A 26,339-nucleotide genomic window follows, 5' to 3' on the forward strand; every position below is an offset into this window, starting at 1 on the left:
TCATGTTCGGTATATACTTCTTTGATGTACAGACAAGCACAGGAGGGCTTTGGCTGAAAAGGTTTGCAGATGACTGCAAACTAGGGGACATAATGACTTCCCCAGCTGTTACAGACACCCTCTGGAAGGGTCGCACTGAGACGGATACCTAGTGTTAATATCATGGCGTCAAGCTGAATGCCTAAAAGTGCATAGTCATCCCCTTTGGATATACCTAATTACCCATGGACTACTACATCGGTGCTAGTCCCCTACATACAAAAAAGGTATTACGGGATCCGGAAACACCAGTAGATAGCAATCTCTCCTTTGATACCCATAATGACAAGGTGGTTAGAATATCCTTTACATGGCCCCCCTAGTCTCTAATAGGTTTGCATCCAGATCAGAGGCGCAATTGTGACTCTACACATGTCATATCAGACCCATTAAAGGATAAAACACCCCATTTATGATATCCCTTACAAGACAACTGCAACAGCTTGGAAGACTACACCAGTACCACACCAAGAGGATTACTGACCTCAAACAGATGACCTATGCAGCCCAACCTACAAAATGCCAGCTGTACTCAGTTGCATACCGCATACTCACAGGTGATCTCTGCTTGACATACAAGGCCCATGTCCAACCCTGTATTGCTGGATATGCTCCACCTAAACAGAAGCCCCTGAGAGCCACATGCTCTAGGGATATACACCTAAGCCCAACGATGAGTAGGAAGTGCTGAACGAATAGATTCCTGACCAGGACACTCTCTATGCTTTGGAACGTGATTCCAATGAAAATCAGGCAGGGCCCCTCATGAGCACTCTTCAAGGGAAACATTGTAGTGTGGATGGGAGGTAGACATGTACCCGGGGATCCCTGTAGTGGCTCTGCTGGACAGAGGCACAGGGAAACAACCTATGGGGGTAGCGAAAGACAACACACACTAGCTAGGCTTACAGATACCCTTGGTAAGACAGCCTAGTACCTACCCTTGCACATATTACATGTCTTATGTGCATGGATAGTTAAATAGCTCTTCCATTTTACTTTGCTATCATGCTGATAAACTGTCGGCTCACTAAAAGGCATATGTATCCTGTTATTGTGTATTGTAAATGTCGATTGACATAACTAATATTTGCCTACCATTACAGTAATGCTATGTAGCTTGTAATACATATCTGCCTGCAATACTGCACATTACACAGTTATTGGCACAATATCCCACAATGCAAAACATACTTGCACAGTGGCCCAACCTTCCACATGTTATTCTCTGTATTACACCCATACATATGGCTACAGTTACAATATATCAACATATACTATCCCCTGTTATAACACATACTTGTTGGACCAACCCTGCCACTGACGTCAGCTGGTGAGGAGTATTTCTGTTCAAAGCCCTTATATAGCATCCCTTGTGGTGTATGCAGTGTTTGCCTTGTGACCTACAGCAGTACACACAATTACTACAAGCGTGACTATGCTCAACAATACATCACTACAAGATAGCTGTTTCCACTATATGGATTGCATGCACTTTAAATACTACAGAATAGTACTACATACACAGACATACTGACTGTTCTACATACCTTATTAGTAACCCAATGTATCGTTAACAGTTGATTCAATCCTTTTTGGTTTGTGTTTCAATGTTATTTGTAATGTTCCGCTGGTATATACGAATGATTTGAATGTGTGATGACACATCCTTTTCTAGTTACATATCGGTAACATGTGGTATTCTGTCCACCAATTGCTGTTCCAAAGTAGTTAATTGGATGCACATCAGCTGTGCAGCTACTCCATTAACCGATACCATGGCAACAGTTGTGTATAATTGAGTACTCCTTTAGGGGTTGTCCGTTTGCCTTACTTTCGAGGGAGACAGCCTAGATGTGTTATTGCAATGTATTTCAACAGCTATATGGAGACACACAGAGATATATTAGCTTCATGACTCCCATGGACTGTGTGTAATGGCTAGATGATTTAATTCTACATGTGAGTACAGCTGTTATATTTTGGAACAGTGCACTTATGCAGGGTTTGTTTGTACCTGATACTTCTGCGGATGTTTAAGTCTGGCAAGGATGTTTGGCCAGCTCAAGGCCGTATGGCTATGCATGAACTGTTATGTGGTGTACAGTGTGCTCACCAGACATCCTTGATTTGGTGTACAAGTGTAGCATACTGTGCTGTTACTCACTAATTGCTAACACATCCCGATGTACACACAACCCTCTGAAACGGGATTAGTGCAAACAAACCCTATTACATCAGCAGCTGTTCCATTGTATAACAGCTGCTATTTCACTTAGGGCCATGTTAGTGTGTCTCTGACAAGGTATGTTAAGGCTTCTGCAGATCTACAGTGTGTGAATGATTTGCGATGTTATTACAGTTTGTATTGTAATATGTTTGGGTGTGGAGGTGATGTTGGTGGGTTTGCTTAGCAGTTGCAGGTGTGTAGGAACTGCTTTTATACATAATCGCTATGTGCGTGAGGGTTCCTTCCCTATTTGAACACCTATCCTTTTGTGGACTAATACAATGGTAATTGCAGGCTGATTCATTAAGGCACTGTTATATGGTTCCTGTATAGCATGCAGGTGATGTTAGTCCTTGAATCCCTTCAGTAATACATCTGAATGTAATAATGTGTTGCTACATGATAGCTGTGTATTTCTGTCATAGGTATTTGCAGTCATCGTAGTTGTGTTGGTGACTGACCCTCTTTGGCTAAGGTTGCCACCTTTTCATATGTCCATAGTGGGTCCTTTTCGGGACACACATCTGATTTTACAGGCCGAGACAAACCCACGGTCAGTACAAGGGATATAACTTTCCTTTCTTGCCTAATTATAAGCTTATTCTTGTAGCAGTTTAGTAGCTTATCCTGTTTCCTGTACCATGTAGGTACTTTAGATACAGAAATAACTATTGCATGCAACTATTACAGTACATATGGGACATAATTATGTCCTACAATCCCAGGACATTTGCCACGTTTAATATATTTGGTCAGGACACAAGGGAGTGTCCCTCGCAAAGTGGAACAGGTGGTAACACTATCATTGGCTCATGTCCATAGCACATATTTGTAATAGTGTATAGGCATATACTCTCCATATCCTTTGTTCATAAAGGTTGGTAGTAGCGGAATGTGTGATTACTATGGTCTATGTTATACACATATGTGAGCACTTCAACCGCTGTATACAGGAGACCTACGGAATTCCGAAACCACAGTGTTCTGACGCACACAGTCCCAGGAACAGACTCCCATACCCCACATTACCGACATTGACAGTAACTTGTGAAGGTAACACGAACATGGAACACACACATGCACACACAGACACACTGCTACCCAACACATCCAAACAAACCATCCTACACTACGTATGAGCAGGTGGCCATACCCCCTACACACCCCATGTAGGTGTCTGCATCCCACACACCGCCCACTACTTTAATATTCTACATCCTAGGTCGCGCAAACAGACGCACAAAGATAATCCACAACCACACATTACAGTCCCCCAAGAACACACACCACACACAGAACACACACTTACACACACTACAGCCCTAAGAAACACACGTACACACAGTAACCTACCCAAACCGCAACACCAGAAACACTGACTTAGCATTGTCCATTAACATCGTGGGATTACACCTCGCGCATCTGCTGTTTCAGTACTGTGTTCTTTCGGACCTTAAACCTCGGGATTACGTGCATCAGTATGTAAAGCAGTCGGTATGTGGTAGGTATCCCATTTATATGTACCTCCATGGTTATGTAGATGTTGTTAACCTATCTATATATCTACATATATATATATATATATGGGTCTACTTTCATAGACCGAAGCGCCACGTCACCGACACCCGGAAGACCGAGACGGAACGACCGAACAGGTAGGTTACCGAAAACGCGATATCCCGACGGCTGAGAGACCGACAACGGCAGCGTGTGAGTGTGATACGGTAAGTGTGCGAAAGTGAAAGATGTAGTATTGGGGAGCGGACAGGTAAGTGTACGATAGTGAGGGATTTTAGGATAGGGTGTGGGAAAGGTGAGTGTGCGGTGGTGTCGGACTAAGGGTTCCGGTGAGGTAAGTGTGTGGAAGTGACGTAGAGCAGTGTAGGGTAGTGTTGAGTGTGTCAGTGTTAGAATGCGGGTGTAGTGAGTGTGCGATAGTGACGGGCTGCATGTTTTAGGGTGGGTTAAGTGAGTTAGGGTTAGGGTGCAGGTAGGGTAAGTGTGGCAGTGAGTAGCGGTGTTGAGGTTTAGGGTGGGATAAGTGAGTTAGGGTTAGGGTGCAGGTAGGGTGAGTGTGCGATAGTGACGGTGTTGAGGTTTAGGGGTGTGTTAAGTGAGTTAGGGTTAGGGTGCGGGTTGGGTAAGTGTGCGGTAGTGTCGGACGTTAGGGTTTAGGTTAAGGTTAGTGGATATGTTGTTGTGTGCAATGTGTAGTTGGCGTTTTTTGTGTCGGTGTTGTGGTGTTTGGTATGTTGAGTTGTTGGTGTGGTGTTTCGGTTGTTTGGGGTCGGGAACATGTGTGTCGGCGATTGCGACGCTCGATCTATGAAAGTAGACCCATATATATATATATATATATATATATATATATATATATATGTGTATATATGTATATCCCCATATATCGACATATCTCTCTCTCTCTCTATATATATATATGATTGTGTGTGTGTCTGCATATATATATATATATATATATATATATATATATATATATATATATATATATATATATATATATATATATATATATATATATATATATATATATATATATATATATATATATCTATATCTATATATCTATATATATATATATATATATATATATATATATACATATAAAAAACATACACCTTTCATTGTGTACATGCCGGTTTGTCGTATTTCAACACATTCCTACCTTTTGTGTTTTGTCCTGCCAGTATACACAACTGCCATTGGTACATCTCAGATAGCTTAGTGTTATTGTGATGAATGTGTACATGGTTGCGTGTTCCAATCCTGGCAGTGATATCTTACCTCTCAGAGCAGGCACTGGTAGTGCAAGGGTGATGAACGCACATTTCAGCAGTTGTGTGTTCCACATGTTTATTAATCTGTGGAGAACTATCTATATATGCAAGCTGTGTTTAAGGTATACTATGTAACATCTACACATCTGTGAAGATTCCTGTCAGGGATACTCCCCATTATTTGGAAACACATCCCTGATTACATTATACAAAACCCCTCACTAACACTCCGGGGAATCCTTGCAGAGTGGGTGGTGAAGAGTAGCTACACCCCAGGGATCCTGCAAGTGGCTCTACTCCACAGAGGGACAGTTAGTTGATCGATGGGGTGGTGACAGCAGACACGTTTTGCCTATGCTTATGAGTGGCCTCGGCGGTTGGCCATGTACCTACCTATGTATCTATGAACCTGTACATACAGTATGGACACATGCTGATAGCTTAATATACTGTTCAGGTATTGACTTCCCTTTTGCCAATGGCAGTTGTGTGTACAATAGTTGAGGGCTGCCTATGTAGGATGCACACAGTAGACCACCTATGTATGACAATTTACAGGTGGTCGTGTGTGTGTGCCATCCACGTTTGCTGTGTGTGCAAGTGGAGAAGGGTGTCAGTCCATGAGTGCCTACACTGTCAGTGTGTGTGCTATACGTTCCCTCTTTTCCAAGGCATGGGCATACTGGACACACCTCCATCTGCCTACTAGGGCTGGCACAGAGTGTTCATGGTCTGAGTCCCTCTGTGCCTGTGGGGCCCTTGGCAATGGTGGTGGGCTGTGAGGGCCTTCACCATTCTGTCCCTGCTGCAGCTGTTTCCGCAGGATCATATTGTGTAGCATGGCACATACTATGAAGATGTGGGCACACGTGCCTGGAGAGTACTGCAAGGCTCCACCAGATATGTCCAAGCAATGGAACCATGATTTCAGCATCCCAAACACATGTTCTATGATGATTCTGGTTTCTGCATGTGCCTCATTATGGCGTTCTTGCGTGGCTGTGTGTGCATTTCTGATGGGTGTCATCATCCATGGTTCCAGTGCATAGCCAGCATCCCCCACCAGGTGGCCATATGGGATGTTCCCCCCCAGGAAAATACCTGATACAGCTGTGAGGCATGCAAGATGTGGGAGTCGTGATACCTTCCAGGACTGCCGGCACACACATCCATGATAATGCCCTGGGCATTGCACATGACCTGGCAGTTGATGGAGGGGAATCCTTTGCAGTTTATGTAGCGCCTACCCTGCTCACTGGGTGGTGACTTGATGTATATGTGTGTGCAGTCTATTGCACCCAGTACTTCCAGGTAGTCCGCCACACGGTGGAAGAGATGCATATTGCTGGTCAACTCATCCTGTGTTTGGGGGAAGTGTATGTGCTCATTGGCATGTAGTAACATGGCATCCAGGAACTGGTGGAGTACCCTGGATGCTGATGCCTGTGAGATCCCCATGATATCCCCAGTTGGCCTTTGAAAGGTATCTGTGGCTAGTATTCTCAAGCTTACACATACCTTCGTGTCCACTGGGATGGGTTCCCCTCTGTTACTTCTGGCTCTGAGGCATGGCCAGCACAGCTAAACAAGTTGCTGTATGATGTCCCTGTCCACCCTGTAATACTCTACTATCTCCAGATTATGTAGCCCCTGGTAGGTTACCCTGGGTCTGAACACTCATCTCCTCCTCCGGTGCCTGAGATGGTTGTCAGCATCATCCTCCATACCCCTGTCAGTCTCCAACACATGCTGATGAATCAAAGCTATGGCAGCCTCTAACATATACATATTAAAAGTTCCCCATCTGTATACACCAATGGTGCAGAGTGTCTGGGAATACACAAGTGTGTGTGTGGGGCTTTCACACCTTATACTATTGTGCAATGGATGATGCTGGTGTAATTGGGTGTGTTTATGCTATTCCAGCTGCAGGGTATTTTAATTATTGGTTTTACAGCAGGTACTGCTATTGTAGGGCCTTTGGTGTTGACTTACGCTTGTCTGCCATGATTCATCTATTGCCCTTTACTTCTATTTTCAACCCGATTCACCTCCCATTGTCAGGCATGCATCCAGCTGCCATCTTTCTTGTTTTGTGCTTCCACAACCCAGGATTGTATTGGGAAATATGTTATGTAGCTGATCAACAGCAAGTTCTCTTTTCTTTGCTGTATGGCACCTCCCCTTTCCTGTTCTGCAGGTAGCTGCTAGCAGCCTTGTTAGCTGTTGTCTATAGCCCATCTGAGTTTCTAGGTGTTAATTACTCGTTTGTACTCCAATTACCATGCTGCAGCATTTCCTTATTGTCTTCCCATAACCTTCCAGTTTTACCTAAGTTGTGTGCCACACACACCCGTTTTCCGGCTTTTGAGTACGTTTTCATCCACGTTCACATGCACTTTCAGTCACCTTGTGTGCTCTCAGCTAAGCATAGCTATGGCTAGGTACACACCCCTATCCTGCGGCTTTGCTTAGCAACAGGCAACCCGGATTACCAATGCTTCAATGTGCTTACAGCTACGGCGGCGCACACCTCTCATGATGTCATGTTTACCTCCAGGCGACTCCTCGGTGTTGTACCACTGTGCCATGTGGTACATCCTTACGCCAGCGGGACGTTTGCGATTCAGTATTACTTGACTCATTTGCATGGCATTGACTACTAATTCCTAGTTACCACGCGGAACACTGTAACAGACCCTTAGCAACTCTTGTGCCTTGGTTGTGGTGTAGCATGCATACCATTGACTATTATGGTGAAATCATGATTTGTGTTACATTGCAGTTTTATGACATCTAAATATATTTTCCTTGTGTTCCCATTTGCGCACCCATGCACTGCGGTTGTACTTTGCATTAGTGTGGCCATGACATTAAATGTTATTTTTTATGTGTTGTGCATGTTTTTTATGCCATTGGCTGTATATTTAGCCATTGGCATATGTTAACATTGTAATACGTAAGTCTGGTCCGCTTTCATGGCTCCGATGTTCTGTTTGAAAAAATGTAAACCGTTTTTTTTTGGTTTACATTTCTGCATGCTTACGCTATGCCTGCACCACTTTATGAATCACTATATACCTTCATTTGCATCCTACACTGCTGTACATGGGGTAATTAGCATACAAGCACCGTGAGCTGCGCAGCTCTGGTGTACGCTGGTAGTTCATGTGGAAACAACTCTTACCTGAATCGCTCGATGGCCATATTTGGCTCTAGATCGCCGACGCTACTCCGGCGCATGGTGCAAGCTTCATGAATCCCGGGGACTCGATATTTTAAATTAACAAATTTTAAGTAAATGCAGCTAAAATGAATAGGAAGGAAAATTTATTATTCTTTCTTTCTTTTACATTTTAAATGGAAGTAAAAGGGGAGGTGAAAGATGGAAGAAAGAACTGCTGAAAAGACACAGGGAAGAAATAAAGGTACTTAGCTTTATTTTATTTATTTTATTAATTTAGTTTAGTTTGTTTACTATGGTAGTACACTGAGCACTACAGACCATTTGTAGGCACAGCCCGGAAAACAGAACTAATTCAAAGACACAGAATAATCACAGAAGGTAGACAATCCCATATCAGAGCCATCAAAAACACAACCTTCTTGATCAGACAGCAAATGAGATATGGGGTATTTGGAGGAAGCGCGGGAATTATGGGCAGAGAAGGAGTCAGAGCCCTTGATCCACAGCTTCTAAAGGTACCAAGGTTGGATCCAGTAAGTCAAAGGTTGAAGCGGATGAAAAAAGACAACATAGGATTTAATGTTTACCCCATCTATACAATAAATTACCTGTGCTTGTTAAAAGCAAGGTGACACTCTTGCATCCTTCAAATCAAACCTTTATGACTGGATGAATAACTGCAATGTTATCACTGGACAAACTTGCTTTGTCCTTCTAGATATAGGGAGTACAGCATGATAGTGGGCACTGGCAAGAAGCAAATGGTCTGTAGACTCACTTGTTTTATAATTCCTATGAACCTGTGGTAATTAAAAAAATCATTGTTAATCAAAAAATAAGCATTTAGCTATACACAAATGTATTTTATTGTATCAACCTTTAACAAAGTCGTTACAATACATTTAATACTTATTCAGTATTTTTGCATTGTCAGGATACAGACTCCTTAATAGACCATTCTTGGACTTTGAGATTGCTAATCATAACTTTATACTTTTGAGTCTTTTTACTTTACAAAGCATATAATTCTCTTGTTAAGCCTCATTACAAACCTACCCTGATGTGGCAGGAGAGATATGCTAACTGATTTATTTACCGGTTTATCTCTGTTGCATTGCTATTGCTTTCCAGCCATTCATCTTCTTCCATTTCTTCCTAGTTTTCCCCTTACCATTTCTCATTTCAGTCCTCCTTAGCTACTTATATGCATTGTATTTCCATCCTCAGTGTTGGCCTGGTTATTCTTACTTTCACTTTGTGATACTAAATTAACTTAAAAAGTGTGAAAGGACTCTGATTATTACTTTTTTTTAATTAGACTACCTGAAAATTATCCCTTGTGATCCATTTCACCTAGATGCTCAAAACAGATAGATACATAGACAGACAGATAGATAGATACATAGACAGACAGATAGATAGATAGATAGATAGATAGATAGATAGATAGATAGATAGATAGATAAAATGGTCTGGACAAAAGAGAAAGCAAGGGAATATCTCCAGGCTAGTTGCTCAGCATAATGCAGCCGAGATTATCCAAGTGCAACTAACTCTGGGCAAAACCGCAATCCAAATTGTAGCTTGCTACAGATCCCCCACCATGCTCCAGGATTCCCACTCCTCATTTCTTGATACACTAGAAAATATTAGGGTACAACCTAACACCCTAATAATGGGTGATTTCAACTACTCCACCATTAACTGGGAAAACTACTCATGTACCAAGTCTTGTGCTCAACGTTTTCTGGAATTCATAAATTCCAATGCCTTGGATCAACTTATCCACATCCCCACCAGGGGCAGCAATATCCTAGACCTGGTTATTACCAACATGGGCAACTGGTGCTCCACACCAGAGGTCAATTCCTCGTTGGTCAGATCCGACCACAAGCTAATCACCCTAGACATCCATATCCCTCCCCCACCCCCACCCCCATTAGGGAAACCACCGTACAAAATTTCTCCAAAGCCAACTTCACACTTCTTAAGACAGAAGTGGCAAACTTCATGACACCCATGCTGACGGACAATAGAGGTATGACTGCTGAATCCTACACAAATGCACTTTATAAGCCCTTACACGAGTGCATGGATTGTGCAATCCCTAACAGAACCAAGATGCTATCCTACAAAAAAGGAAGCCAATCTGGTGGTCCCCTGCCATAAACAAACTCTACAACAGAAGAAAGAAACTGTTGCAAAAAAAAAGTAAAATCTCATGATTGGAGGAACTCCCTGGTCAGCCTCAGTAAGAAGCTGAGATCCCTCATAAAATCCTCCAAAGCTAGTTACAAAAACAAAATCGCCACTGACTCTAAAGACAACCACAAAGCATTCTATAGCTATGTCAAGAATCTCAATGGCAACACTCAGATCTGCTCTGAGCTACAGCACAATGGTACTAACTATACAGAAAAGAAATCCCCCTGCACGGAAGTAGTTGCACGGCCAAAAAAGTACCATCAAATAACAAAAAACAGGCCAGCAACTGTGTGCTGTGTATATTAATTTATTCTTACATAAAACACAAGAAAAGGCAGACCAGTTTTGGCTAAGGACACTAATGAAGGCTAGGTTAATTCCTTAGCCAAAACCGGTCTGTTTTTTTCTTGTGCTTTATGTAAAAATAAATTAATATACACAGCACACAGTTGCTGGCCTGTTTTTTGTTATTCGATGGTACTAAATATACAGAACCAACTGATAGTACCAACATCCTGGCAGATAGGTTCAGTGCTAACTTTACCTCCCTCTCATCCCCTAAAGGGCCCATTTCTATACCGGAAAAATGCAAAGTTACTGTAATCACACCTGCACAGGTAAAAATCACACTCCCCAAAGCCAAGAACACAGCATCCATGAGACCTGACAACATCCCAGCCTGCGTTCTACATGAACTACAGAATGAACTGGCACCCCACCTAAGTACCATGTTCAGTCATAGCCTCACCTCAGGCTATGTACCCACTGAATGGCGCACAGTGACGGTTATCCCACTCCACAAAGGGGGAGCCACCACGGACCCAAGAAACTACTGCCCCATTAGCCTGACAAGCCTGGTCTGCAAGGCTATGGAATGTGTCATCATGGAACTTATAAACAATGACATTGGTAATCTCCAAACTCTGGACCCCACCCATTTCAGGTTTGTAAAAGGCAGATCATGTCTCCTAAACCTGATAGACTTCTTTGAAGCGGTCACCAAAGCCATAGATGAGGGTAAGGTGGTTCACACAGCCTATCTAGATCTCGGCAAGGCTTTTGACATCATCCCCCACTCTGGAATTATAGATAAACTCACTAAACTAGGTATAAATCCCTATGCCACAAGATGGGTTGCCAACTGGCTCACTGATAGAACCCACACTGTGAAAGTAGTAAACTCCAAATCCAACTTCAGACCAGTGACAAGTGGAGTACCACAGGGTTCAGTCCTGGGTCCTCGCCTGTTTGGTATCTACTTCTCTGAAGTACAGGCTAACACAGAAGGTCTTTGGCTAACGAAGTTTGCAGATGACTGCAAACTAGGAGCCATAATCAAAACTCCAAAAGATGTGGACATCGTACAAAAGGGCCTCGCTGAGACAGATGCCTGGCATCAAAGCCATGGCCTCAAGCTCAATGCCAAAAAGTGCATTGTCATCCCTTTTGGTAAAAACTCTGTACCCATGAACTACCACATAGGTGGTAGTCTACTTAACACTGAAAGTGTGATAAGAGACCTTGGGACACAGGTGGACAGTAGTCTCTCCTTTGACAGTAGTCAGGAAATCCTTCTAAGTGGCATACCTCATCACAAAAGGTTTCTCATCCAGGGAAAAAGAGGTCATTGTTCCCCTCTACTCATCACTCAGACCCATTATAGAGTACAAAGCTCCTTTTGGTATGTACCTCACAAGACATCTACAACTACTGGAAACGCTGCAGAAATACCTCACAAAGAGGATTACTGGCCTCAAACAGATGCCCTATGCAGACAGTCTCAAAAAACTGCAGCTTTACTCCATTGCATATCGCCTACTCAGAGGCGATCTCTGCCTAAAACACAAAGCTATGTCAAACCCAGAGCTTTTAGACATGCTCCACTTAAAGAAATCCCAATCCCTTCGAGCTACACGCTCTAAGGACCTAAACCTTGTCACCACAATAAACAGAACATGCTGGAGGGATAGATTCCTGCCCCAGAGACTTCTCATACTCTGGAACAAACTACCTATCTATATCAAACAAAGCTCCTCATTAGCACTCTTCAAGAAAAATCTTGATGATTGGAAGGGAGATAGGAAATTCAACCCGGGGATCACTTCTGTGGCTCTGCTCGACAATGGCACAGGAAAATAATTTTCTTGGGTGGCGAAAGCCAGGGTACCTTTTGGTTAGGCTTATATAAGCCCTAGTGCCAATAGCTAGTACCTACCCATGAACCTATAAGAGAAAATAGAGAGGAGAACAGTAGGATAAAAGTTTGATACAGATGCTTTTGTACCATGTGTGGAAACAGTAATCCAGATGGCTTTCTTACAGAGTTCTGGAAAAAAAAATAGACAAATAATACCTTAAAGATGTGTTGCAGTGTACTATTAAGTTTTATCCTATTTTATTTGTCCCAGTTTCCATTCAAAGTCAAGAGTTTTGATGGTGCAACTCTAGAAACTGCAAATAGTTTAATGTGCTTTGGGCAAAAAATGCAAATTTGAAACTTACTTTTACACATTAAGAAGCATTTTGGTAAAAAAGTCTGAGAATTGCCATTCAAGTACAGAAAGATCTGGCATGAGAGGGTATGGCATGATAATCTCATCTTCTGAGGGTAATAAATGTATCATGGGAAACAGAAAGGTAAGTGAAAAAAAAAACAACAACATCATGTAAATCTATCCAGCCCATCAGGTCATTCTGGATTAGAAAAAATAAATAAAAAGATAAATGGTTTCCTTTCCAGTTTCTGACCTTAGAAGCCCTTTATTTTTTGCAGTCACATCAATATATAATTATTTTCTGTACTGGCATGTTTGTGATAAATGAAGAGCGTATGGCGACTTCTAGGCTTAACTCTCAGTTAAATCTTATAAGAGAACAGTCAAATAATTATACAGGAATTTTTGGATCAGTATTGAAAAATATCTTCCCCATTTGTTTTTGTTTACACCGCTTCTCATCCATAAAAATGCAGAAGCAATTGCATCTTTGTTGAATAAGAAAGAGGGAGAAGAGAATCTCTCCTACTGCAGATGAGTGTTACATTTCTTTACGATCCTTAGAAAGCTGAAATACTTGGAGAGAACACAGTGAAATATAAACAATATTTGAGGTTGCAGACCCAGCTCTGCAGTGAACAGGAATAAAGCCCTGACAGCAAGCTAGATGATCAGAGTTCAATAAATTGCTCCAGCACTGGAGGAACTGACTGGAGTACTGCAAAAGCGATTGGCTGATATGAGCTCAGCTATCGTAGGATAAGGGACTGGTGACAAGGGAAGATTTTTTACTAGTAAGCAGAGGCTTGTGGCTTGATTGTGAAGCAGGCTACATACTACCAAGCTGGTAACGGTAGTTCTCAATCAGCATGGGGTGGAAGCATGCACCTTCAAGGAGAGAGTAATGAAGGCCCTCTGTGTGGTGCTATTGCCCACTATGGGTGGGAGTTAGGGCTTAAAAGAAATAGCTTTATAGTCTGCCATATGTATACATGGTGGTGAAGACACAAACTCCTCCATGGCTGCACATATAGTGATCCTTAACATTAGCTCTCACCCTAATTTTAGGGATTTCCTATTATGGGGAGTGAATCAGCTCAATACCTTCTGGGGAAGGATGGCTGACAGGCATGAAGAGGAAAAAAGATACAGCAAAAAAAATCTGAGGTTCTACTACATTGGGGTATTTTTATACTCTGAGATACAGAGACTTCAGAATTAGTATATGTAGAAGCAGAGGTAGAAACTTCAATAATGCAAACTAGTTTTAGAATTTGCTGTTTTGGAAGTACAGTTAAAGTTAATTTTTTGTACTACCGGAGATCACTGTTGAAGTCCTTGAAATCAAGATAAAGATCTCCTGATCTACACTCACTTAATTTTATTTATTTTTTCCATATTTTTCCAATTTTGCCTGCCTCTTTCCTAGGATTTTTTCTGGCTGAAGTTGGAAGAAAAATCTGTTCAAGCACCCTATGCTACTATTGTAACAACAGTGAGATCTTTGGCTCAGAGTTTCCATGTCTGATGTTTAATCCTGACTTCTGGCCATCTTGTGTGGGCAGTCTGCATGTTCTCTTTTTGTGTGTGTGGGTTCCTCTGGATGGTACCATTTAAAAACAAACTGGCTGAGTGGCTGCACTCATTTGCAAATATATTTTTGTTATCCTTGACCTAACATGATCAGATACAGCAGAATAGGGTCTGTGGGTCTGACAACTTACCCAGATAATAATCATTAGGATCTTTTCTTTTTTCTTTTTAGTCTCATGCTTCAGAAAAAAGCAACCACTCAACATTCTCGGAATCAAAAAAGCATACTTCTCAATTGCTATGATTTAGGCATAGCACTATGATTTTGACTATTCGATCTAGCCTTGTTCCTTACAAATAGATGTTCCTCATGAAATCAGACTACTTTAAGGAGACATATATTACTAAACAAAGTAAGTGTATACAAAGATTCTTTGTCACTAACAATATGGGGTCTATAACATGAAAACCTTCTATTTTGAAAAATAGGAAAGTGCTATTCTCTGTATTTTTCAAAACCCAGTGCTAAGATTTTGAATGCTCAAAGGTCGAGATGTTTGTCAAAAAAGGAAGCAGAAAACAAAGCTTTCAGCATTACAAATTACGACACTGACTTTTTCCAGTATCCTTCCTTCTTATTCTACATCAAGGCTGAACTTAGAGAATGTCATCTACAGAGTTGCTGCATACCTTTCTGAGGGAAACATGCAGGACACATCCGGAGTAAGGCAGTAGGGCTTTTCCTACTGATAAAGTATTTATTGTACTCAGTTTGCTCCATTTCCTTCCTTTTGCCTCACTCACACCCACCCCCTTCTATCTGTTCTATGCCTCAGCAGCTATCTTTCTGATTCATCCATCATATAAAAATACACTCTGTGTGTTTTTTTGTTTTAACTTTCACATTTATTTTCTCTATCCTGTTTTTCATCTCATTACCCTTTTTCTTCGCATATAGTTGTTTTTTCTCCTGTATATATATATATATATATATATATATATATATATATATATATATATATATATTCTCCCATGAAACACTTTATTTTCTAGATAACCTTATTGTCACTCCTTAAATGCTTGTTTGGCTTCCTTGCCACCTTGTACTCCCTTGCCGCCTCACAACAAGAGGTTCTCCCGTTCGATCCTTGGCTGGGGTGCCTTCTGTGCGGAGTTTGTATGTCCTCCCTGTGGTCGCGTGGGTTTCCTCTGTGTGCTCCGGTTTCCTCCTACATCCCAAAAACATGCTGTAGGTGGATTAGATACTATAAACTGGCCCTAGGTGTGAGTGTGTGTATGTGCCTTCCGTGGAAGGTTGGGCGCCGGGCTGGCAACTCAGCACTGTAAAACTCCACTGCCAATCATGAGCAGACAGGTGATCTGCTGTGGCGACCCCTAACTGGGAAAAAGCCGAAAGAAGAAGAAGATTACTGGGGTGGTACACTGATCACAACTGACCAATTTCAGGTACTGCCTGGGTTAAACACAAGGAAATAAAGAAAGAGAGAACAGAGGTGGTAAGCTGTACATATCAAAAAAGAACATTAAGTAACAATATATAACAAAAACTGTACAGTAGTAATTAACAGATGTAACAACAATAATGAGAAAAATGAAAATTGTACAAGTCACATGATTATATTTCAGGTTTACATCATGGTGGAAATGCTGTGGGATAATGAGAGTCAGGGCAAGATGGTGGGGAAGTTGGGTGCATACTTCTCAACCTCTTAGTACTAGAAATATGGACACACATGACCTACAATAATGAGGGGGGGGGGGGCAAAGGCCTAAAACTAGGAACAGATTTTAAATATTGCTCTTAGAAATTAAAGTTACTAGAATAACAGGATTTGAGTTAGCATCCATGTTCTGATGTACAAGAAGTCCAAAACTCAAATATATGTCATGATTTAGTGACTTCACTGCTCAATGATTTGCCAGAAAACCACACATTTTACAAACGGACAGACCAAAAATATGAGGCATCTGGGCATTCTGCGAAAATCTTGAGAGTTGAGAGATATGTGTTTGTAGCTGAAGAGAGTAATGCTAAAGGTTGAGAGGCCCTTATGTGATTTAGCTTTCTGTGTGGCAAGTACTGTTTCATTTTGTGTGGAGGAGTTTTTTTTAATTCAGCTCTGAAGATGGGGAAAGGGTTGTATTTCCTTTACGTGGTGAGGAGGGATTCCCATATCATTTATTTATCCCTGTCCACTAACAATACTGTGGCCAGTCCCCTTGTCTCATTCTGCTTCCTGGGTCCCTTTCACATGTTAACTCCGTCAACTTTCTGTCCTCTTTACTTGAATTACCATTACTATAAATGACTGCCTTATTTAGATATATTGTTTATACTTTATAGTTATGGACACATGGTATCATTTCAAATTTTCCTTATGCATTTGCAACACTTTATTTGTACTGAAACTGTGCAGTACTTGTACTTTCGAATAACTTGAAAGCTGAACCCTGTTTGTTGTTAGTTGTTTAAACTACGTATCTAATCTGTCATGAACAGGACTGACCCATACAGCAGCAGTAAAAACCAGAAACGTAAATGAAAGTAACATCTAAAACAGTTACTGGATCTAAGGGACTTTTTCTACAAGCATTTACAGTTTGCCACGTGATTAGTAAACAAGACACATCACAGAAGAGGAGGGACTTTCAGGAGTTGTATTAGTGAGAATTCCAGGACAGTAGGTTTAGAGTTTCACAGCCCAGCAAAACAAGCAAGGATTCCCAACTCCACTCGCACATAATGCCTTTCACAGGTAAGACAGACCACAGTGTAATGTTGTACTATGTTGCATGTTTTTTTTTTAAATGAAATACACATTAGTGGAATGTTTTATAAATTACACAATGCGTTGTACTGTAAGCGGTCTGTAAATATTTTATAAGGATCATCTTCGAACTCATTATCTTTTCTATTTGTCCTTGTAGGAATATTTTGCCACTTTATTTCCTGTCTTTGAGTCACTAACTTGTTATATGGCCGAGATGCAGAGCTGCTGAGTGTTATTTAATCCCCGGGTGATCTTTAGTTAACTTTCATAATATAACAATACTTATTTATACGTGGAATAGGGTGTTCCTTTCCATTTGCCAAAGCACTGAAAGTGTGAAGTAAATTTAAAGTAACAGTAGGTAGCTACCCAGGTAGGCTTCAGGAACTAGAAGTGACTAAAAACATGGTGGGGATGTGCCAAAAATGAAGCGACAGTGTTCCTATGAAGAGTAGGACAATGTCACAATGTTAACGTCATGAGAGCATCTAGGAAAGCAGTTATAAAAAATAAAAAGTAAAGCAGCTTAAAACAAAAGGTACAACAGTAAAGGATAAGAGGAAGAGAGAAGTTGGTGATGTGCTTCAGAGGGAGATTCCTTTACAGGCAGTATTATTCAAGCATGGTGCTGCGGTAGCGTTGCAACCTCACAGTAAAAACATTGTCCTGTTCGCTTTTCAGCTAGAGCGTCCTCTGTGTGGAGACATGTGTGAATGGGCGTGCCTTCCTTGAAGGGTGTGCATCATGGCCGGAAACTCGGCACGTAAAAATCTACTGTCACTCATTAGCGGACCGGAGTTCCGCTGTGGCTACCCCTACCCGGGAAAAGCCGAAAGACGCAACGTTACTCAAGCATGGCAAGAACAGAGGAGAAAGAGCCGAGGGAATATAAACTGAGAAGATACTGCGACTTTTATTAGACATTGCAAATGAAGCTGTGAAGCAAAGCATAAAAAATCCATCTTTTAAGCCTCTTGTGCCACTGCATGTGAAACAGATGATGGTGACTGACAGACTGAAGGTGGGACACAGAAGAGAACCACAAAGCAATGACAAGGTGCTGTGTCGTATAAAGGAGATAATTACAGAATTCAGTGACTCCCTGAGGACACTACTGTTCTGAGAAGAGTTATAGTATATACACATAACTGGCTGAGGAAGTACATGGGGATCAGAGAATTTATTCCAGGATAGATGGACTTGAAACATTCAAGAAACACCAGCCCTTGTATATTAAAATGGGAACATGAAGATGGGAATCTTCAAGTGATGAGGGCGCATACCATACAGGGTGGGAGATATGGAGAAATGGAAGCAGTGAGGGGAGGGAGGTTGTCATGTAAAATGTTTAGCTTAAAAAATGAATCAGCACTTTAACAGTACACAGAGGCAAAGACAGAAAGGCTGTAAAAGAAACATGAGTACAATGCACACGGACTGGAATAAAGTGGCATCCAGGGTCACACTCTACAGAAGGAACAGGAAGAGTAAAGGACATGGAGATGAGCACTTATAAAAGAAGAGAATAAAACAGACTCTGAGACAGACTGATGATGATGAATTGTCGAGCATATCAAAATGAAGATACTGAGGCAGAACAAGGAAGCAGGATGGTATTGAGAATTCTAAAAGCAGCGAAGGACAAGGGCAGACTTAAAATTGAGATTAACCGATGGACAAAAATTAGGAACAGAAACTCAGTGATGGGAGATGCTTTAGTACTGAACTCAGTGAGGTACATATTCATGGTAAAGAAGGAGACTGAATCAGCACAAGCTCTGAATGAAGCTGTAACCGAGAGCACAGTGAAGACACCAAAAAGGAAGGAGAAAATAACTGACATTTCATGATCCATTTCAGATGGTTACAGGGAAAAGGGGTGAGAAAGAGACTCGTAAAACATAACAGTGCCATGATGTGGTTTTATCATCTCTATAATAATGTGGGGGCATCATACATGACTGGAAGGAATGAACACAGGAAGTAAGCAAGGGCTATACTGAATTATGTAAAAAATGTCACGTGACAACAGTGAACACCAATGGGATACTGTGGTGCCAGCTCAGGGCATACATTCCTAAGATACTGAAATCATCCTGTTATTTTTGCAACTTGCATAGATGATTAAGGTAATGAGCCATTAATGAGCTCCTTCCTATACTCTACGGTTTGATTCCCTCTGCCTCCATTTTACTGCTGTGTGACTCAAAGCAAGTCACTTAATCAGACTTAGCCTGAAAAAGTACCAAGTGAATACGCTAGCTAAATGGATGGACAGACAGACAAGACAAACAGATAAATATATAGAAAATATAAAAGATAGATAGAAAATAAATCCATTATCACTAGAAAGGCATGAAGTATAGAAATTTTCATTACTGCACCTTTTCTGAAATCTGTGGCCAAAGTCAGACATTATCCTAAGTAAGGCTATCTCTTCCCGTGTTAATTTCAGCAGAGAGGTGATGGAAATGTGGGTAGCTTATAATTGTCCCAGTTTCTGGGATTCCACTTGTTTTGCTTGTACACTTTAAAGAAAAAGTTATGGACCCCATCCCCACATACACACGTCTTCCCTTGATTGCATATGCAAACACAGATGCATGCACTAAGAAAATTAATGTGAAACCGAAGCAAGCATATCGCATTAATGCTGCATTTCCATAATGGAGGAGGCATCAGCTTTGAATACCCAAGCAGCATGCTGATATTTCAAATTCTTACTTACCTTTGTTGCAGCTGGCAGGAGCAACCCATGATAAGACATTTATTTAAAATAAGAAGGTACAATTTCTTTATTCTGTTTATTGATTTTTGTTATAATTTTTAAAAAAACTAAACTGTTAAAACACAGGGATCAGCTGTAAAAAGAAAAGCACATTTGAGAGAACAAACAGAAGAGAAGCTGAGAGAAGACTAATAAATATAACTGCATTTTTTAGCTAAAGCATTCTCAGCTCTGGAAAATCTTTCTAACAAACATTTTAGTTGTCCAAAAAATGATGCAATAGGTGAAGTAATAAAACCACAGAGGAGGGTCAGGCGAGAAATTTTAATGATAATTTTAAAACAGCATCCGCTTCCAACACGTCAGCACATATAAACGTTCCAAGTTACGTTTTCGTTTGTATGTTACTTCATCAGATGTGGGCTCATTGTAAATCACCGGACTTATAAATCAAACCCCTGTTGACATAATTTAATTAACAGACCAGTAAAACACATTAAAATCCCCTTTCAAATGTTACAGGAAACATTCAAAGTTCATAAAATATATATATAAATCTCAATAAAATGTTAAATATTTACATGTGTGTACATTATACAAAATACTAAAACTCTAAATAAATTTATTGTTTTTCAAAACTTATTCACATATATTAAAAAATGACAGGTTCTTATTTCAATGAATTGTTTCATGAGTACAACCATTTCTTATTTATTGACACCATCTACTGGACAGTGTGATGAATTGCACTTGAAGAATATCCTTTAAAAATAGCATGAAAGTTTAAAAAATAAAACCACATATTCTGTTTCCTTAAAATACCCATATTAGGTAGTGTAATAGTATAAACATATTACCCACATTTTGAATCAAAGGATTTTAAATTATTTATAACAAAATTGAAATACAATTGCAGAATATTGACTATAAAACATTTTAGTTGCTGACAAGTACAATAAGGTTTATTTTGAAAGTGACACAGCTGTCTTTATATAGAGTAGAAGACTGCTTTTTATTTATACACTGACCACTGCTTGGCTAATCTGGTTTGATGTGTCTGAGCAGGTTCCCTGCCTGAATCAGGTCTCTTTTCTTTGACCAACAGATTCCTCAAGAGACAGTGTCAAACCTTGCTTAGTGTAAACTAAGCAATTTAAACTTATTGAAAAATACATCTACTGAAGCCATGGGTGACAACATGAAAACCACTTTTTGCAGCCCCCTTACTTGCAAATGCTAACTGTGTAGAAGAGAGACATGTCCTGCAAGGGTGTAAAAACAGTGCATTTATTTCTTTTCTTTGTTCACCAGGAAAGGCCAGCTGAGCCAAACAGCCCATTTCCAGAGGTTCATGGGTAAGTACAAGGCTAGCTTCCCTTATAGACCATTTTATGCATAGGCAGTGTCCTTTCAAAGGTAAGACTTGAACTCTGTATGCTGCATCTGTGAAGCAAATGCATTAACCATTTTGCCAACCCCCAAGGGTAACATCAATTGATTACTTAAAATATTTCAGAAAAATGTTATAAAATATGTGAGAAACACCTTAAAATAAAACAAACATGGTGCATTCATATGGATAGGAATGTATACGTAATCTCTGGGATTCATTAATGCCTACACTAAGTGTACACCATTCTGAGTGAACAGATAACACAAGCATAAGTCACACCTTTTTTCTTCTAGTTGTAGTTTTCCTGCTGATTTTCTTGCAGCCTTAAATATCAAAGAGGGTTCGTAAAGATTACCACAAATTGTAGATTACATGTACACTTAGTGTGATCTTTCTGAGTTACTAAAAAGCACAAAAAAAGTGGAAGGGATGTCCCTGAATACAGATCATGTACACTTAGTGTTGGTATTAATGAATGTGTAATTTGTTTTTACAAATAAACGTGAGCAAACTAGAGAAGAGAAAAATACTGAAAGACATTGGGCCAGATTCAGGAAGGCTTGCATGGAGTCTAAGAGTAGAATAAGACTCCAGACATCCAATATGTCTGCTGAGCGATCCAGCAACAGCTGGCAGGGGCGTGCATGAGAGCTCCTAAAATTACTCTTGCACGGACAGATGTTATGCAAATTACTTCATTTGCTGCTGAAAGCTATGCAGATGAGGTAAATTTGTGATCCAGGAAACGCTAACATATCCGAGTAAGAGTAGTTATTTGTAGAAATGTACTCCGTTGGTAACGGAATACCATTCTGCAAATAGCAAAATGGAGCTATGACAGCTCCAAATAAAGGATGTATCCAGTTGAGGAAGCATGCCAATGGCCAAACATAAGGCCATTGGCATTTTTATCTGTTGCAAAATATTAAAAATATTTTTTTCCCCGATCTCCGATGTTTAAGCGTAGCACAGCGCCACGCAAACGTGCGGCGCTATAAAAACCAAAAAATAACAAAAAAGACAAAAATAGGCATTTTATTAAAAATATTCCTCTGCCATGCAGGTGAATGGCAGGCTGAAGACAACATGGCTACTGAGTAGTGGTTGCTAAGGGGGGAAGCTCAGTTTGAGAGATGTAACCAAGCATTAGTAGGCAATCCTATGCAAATGAGGATAAGGATAGTGAATCCCAATTTTCCCTGCCATGTGAACCATGTCTCTAGAGTGTAAGTGTAGGGTTAGGGGAGTAGTAGACTAGAAGATAGGTGACATCATGAAGGGGTATGTATCAAAGACTGTAAGCTTATTGGAGCAGAGTGGCATGTGTTTGCTGTGAGTTACTCAGGACTGGAAGAGGCGTGTCTACAGTTGTCCCAACTGAAACCCAGAAACCGAAGGTGCATGCCGTGGATATCACTAAAGTTTCTTGCAAAGATGCTTACACTGTGTGCGCACGTGTAAACCCGTCTAAGCCTGTGTACGCATGTGTGCACCCGTGTAAGCCTGTGTAAGGCTGTCTAAGCCTGTGTGCATGCATATGCACCCGCCTTAGCTTGTGTAAGCTTGTGTGCGCACGTGTGCGCGTGTATGCGCTTGTTTGCGCGGCGCTGCCCCCTGTGGAAACAGAAAGGGAAAAGGAAGGAAAAGAAGTAGTAGGAAGTTAACCAAGGAGAACTAGCAGAGCTGCCAGGTGAAATCAATCAGAATCAGCCAATTACACAGGCAGTACACTAGCACAGCAAAGCCCAGCACTTAAAAGTCTGCAAACAACATTCCCCCATGTTTTTCTCACAAACACTGTAACACTGCAGTCTACAAAGAGAAGTGAAAACTTAAAAAGCTTAACTGAGACAAAAAAAAATGTTAGGGGCTGCCATTGCTATTATAAGGCAACATGTGCAAGATGCTGAGGGTGGTGCCATTGCGAATGCTGCTGAGCAACCCACAGTGAGGAGACGGAGAAGAGTGTGCAGACCCAGGGTAACCCACCAGGGGCTACATGAGCTGGAGATAGTGGAGCGCTATAGAGTGGACAGAGACCTCCTGCAGCAAATTGTTGAGCTGTGCAGGCCACACCTCACACACAGAACCAACAGAGGGGAACCCATCCCAGTGGAAACCAAGGTATGTGTTGGCCTAAGAATACTAGCAACAGGTACCTTCCAGAGACCAACTGGTGATATGATGGGGATTTCACAGGCATCAGCATCCAGGGTACTGCACCAGTTCCTGAATGCCATGTCAGAATGTCAGTGATCATGTATATTTCCCCAACTCCCGTGAGGCATTGGCCAGCAATATGCGTCTTTTCCAGCAAATAGCGGAATACCCTGAGGTAGTGGGTGCATTGACTGTATGCACATACACATCAAAGCACCAGCTGGTGAGCGGGGTAGGGCCTACATCAACCGCAAAGGCTTCTACTCCATCAACTGCCAGGTCATGTGCGATGCCCAGGGCATAATACTGAATGTGTGTGCTGGCTGCCCTGGAAGCTACCACAATTCCCATATCTGGCGTCTGACACAGCTGTACCAGACATTTGCCAATGGGGACATCCCTGATGGTCACCTAGTGGGGGATGCTGGATATGCACTGGAGCCATGGCTGATGACACCCACCAGAAATGCACTCACACCTGAACAAGAATTCCATAATGAGGCACATGCACAAACACGAAATGTAATCGAACATGTGTTTGGGATGCTCAACTCATGGTTCCGGTGCCTGGACACATCTGGTGGAGCCTTGCAGTACTAACCAAGTACATGTACCCAAATTGTCATGGTATGTGCCATGCTGCACAATATGATCCTGCGAAAACAGCTGCAGCAAGAACAGCATGGGGCAGGGTCAAACAGCCCCCCACCATTGCCAAGGCCTGCACAGGCACAGCGTGACTCGGAGGAGGAACAACCTGAGCCTGCTGCAGTAGGCAGAAGGAGGCGTGCCCGGTATGTCTTGGCCTTGGCAAAGAGGCAACGCATAGCACATACACTGGCTCAGTAGGAACCCTGGAAATTATACCTCTCTCTGACTCGCACATAAAATAAAAGGGATGCCTAACTTGACACTTACCTGTTTTCAAACATGTGTAGGGAGTGTACTATGTGCATCCGACATAGGCAGCCCTACAGCACCACCTGAGGCATGATTGCCATGTTTTAAGCAATATAAAGCAGTGCTAAGCAGCTTTTACTCCTATTTTGTATATGTAAACAAAATTGCCTGCGCCAACTAGCGCGTCGGGCAACGTTGAACAATGTTGGCCAAGGTCGGGCAAAGTCGGGCAAAGTTGAGCAAAGTCAGGTAAACATGCTCATATTTGCTGTACTGTTCCTTAAGCAGTCTGGTCTGCCCAGCATGAAAATAAAAAGCAGTGACAGGGCTCGAACCCAGGATACTGTGCACTATAATCACAGTACTGAAGCACTAAGCTATGACAGCATTTCACTGGCACAGACACAGCAGGACAATTGTACACTAATGCAAACACAAAGAAATGCTGTAGCATGCCCCTAAAGAGGCATATGGGTAACCTCCCCCAAGGCTTATGCAGACAGAGAATAGCAGGCCAGGCGGTGTGATGTGGGTTGGGTAGGCTATGAAGTTGCAGTCTAATATACGTGACAGTGGACGCTAAGATCTGTAGTACAGTAGTATGCCTCAAGCCAGTACGATAGGCAACAGTACAGACTGAAATGGTGTACCTTACATAGCAGTGCAGGCCTAGCAAATGTGTATAAGTGTCAGGTGAAACCCTCATCCTATGTACACCCACAGTAACAATCAGGTGTGCCCCCGGGTAGAAATTACAAAGAATAGCTGTCCCCCCTATATGTAGAAATGTTGATAAGTCTATGCAAAGTGTCTCATGGAAGCCCTGCAGGCACAGCATGATCCTGTTGATCTATGACACAAAGGTCAGGCCTGCTGTAAAAATACAACTTGATTTACCATACACATATAGTATAAATGTGTATACTGTGCATGCTCACACACTCCAACAAATGTAGTGGATTTCATTCAACATCACACTGAAAGGTCATACTGGGCATGCTCACACACACAGGCTAAATATGGAGGTGATAATAAGGGATCTATGGACAAATGTGGATAGTCATCTCTACTTCCAGAAACACATTCACAAACTGGTCAGAATATCATGCAATGTGTTCCCACAAACTGCCAAGGTCTGTGCATGTAGGTTAAAAAAGGAGGTTCCCTCTACTCATCAGTCATCAGACCCGTCAGAGAGTATCACAACACACTTGCGATGAATCGGACTAGGCACCTTCAGCAGCTGGAAAGACCACTGAAGTACCTCAACAAGAGGATTACTGGCCTCAAACAGTTGCCCCATGCAACAAGACTGAATTTAACCCAATCTATACTCTGTTCCATACTGTCTACTCAGGAGATCTCTGCACAACAGACAGGTCCATGTCATGGCAACACTCAGATCTGTTCTGAGTTGCAGCTCAATGGCACTAAATATGCAGATGCAACTGATATTGCCAACATCCTGGCAGATAGGATCAGTGTTAACTTTACCCCCCTCTCACCCATGAAAGAGCACATCACTATAATGGAAGACTGCAAAGTTGCTGTCATCACGGCTGCACAGGTAAAAAACACTCTCCAAAGCCAGTATCACAGCAGCCATGTGACCAGATAACCTCCCAGGCTGTGTTCTACACAAACCACAGAACAAACAGGCACCACACTGATGTACCATGTTCAGTCATAGCCACACCTCAGGCTTTGTGCCAGCTGAATGGTGCACAGTGACGGGTATCCCACTACACAAGGGTGGAGACACCACAGATCCCAGGAACTAGCACCCCATTAGCCTGATTAGCCTGCCCTTCAAGGCCATGGAATGTATCATCATACAACTTATAAAAAATACATATGTAATCCCCAAACCCTGGACCACAAC

The 26,339-nt window shown here is 41.7% G+C and overlaps 1 protein-coding gene across 5 annotated transcripts in view; it reads left to right on the forward strand.

The window, feature by feature from the left end:
* Positions 1-16,947: 16,947 nt before the first annotated feature.
* The window catches only part of LOC122806683 (E3 ubiquitin-protein ligase ARIH2-like), a 200,915-nt gene continuing 191,523 nt past the window's right edge, over positions 16,948-26,339 (forward strand). The window contains exon 1 of one of the 5 annotated variants that reach the window (XM_044077306.1): positions 16,948-17,261. In XM_044077306.1, coding sequence (XP_043933241.1) covers positions 17,249-17,261 — 13 coding nt within the window. In that variant the 5' untranslated portion in view covers positions 16,948-17,248. The remainder of the gene's footprint in view (positions 17,262-26,339) is intronic. The other 4 variants (XM_044077303.1, XR_006365537.1, XR_006365536.1 and 1 more) reach the window with 4 other exon arrangements.

Source organism: Protopterus annectens, chromosome 7.part0 (genome assembly GCF_019279795.1).
Source record: "Protopterus annectens isolate FY-2018-M chromosome 7.part0, PAN1.0, whole genome shotgun sequence".
Taxonomy (NCBI): Eukaryota; Metazoa; Chordata; order Ceratodontiformes; family Protopteridae; genus Protopterus; species Protopterus annectens.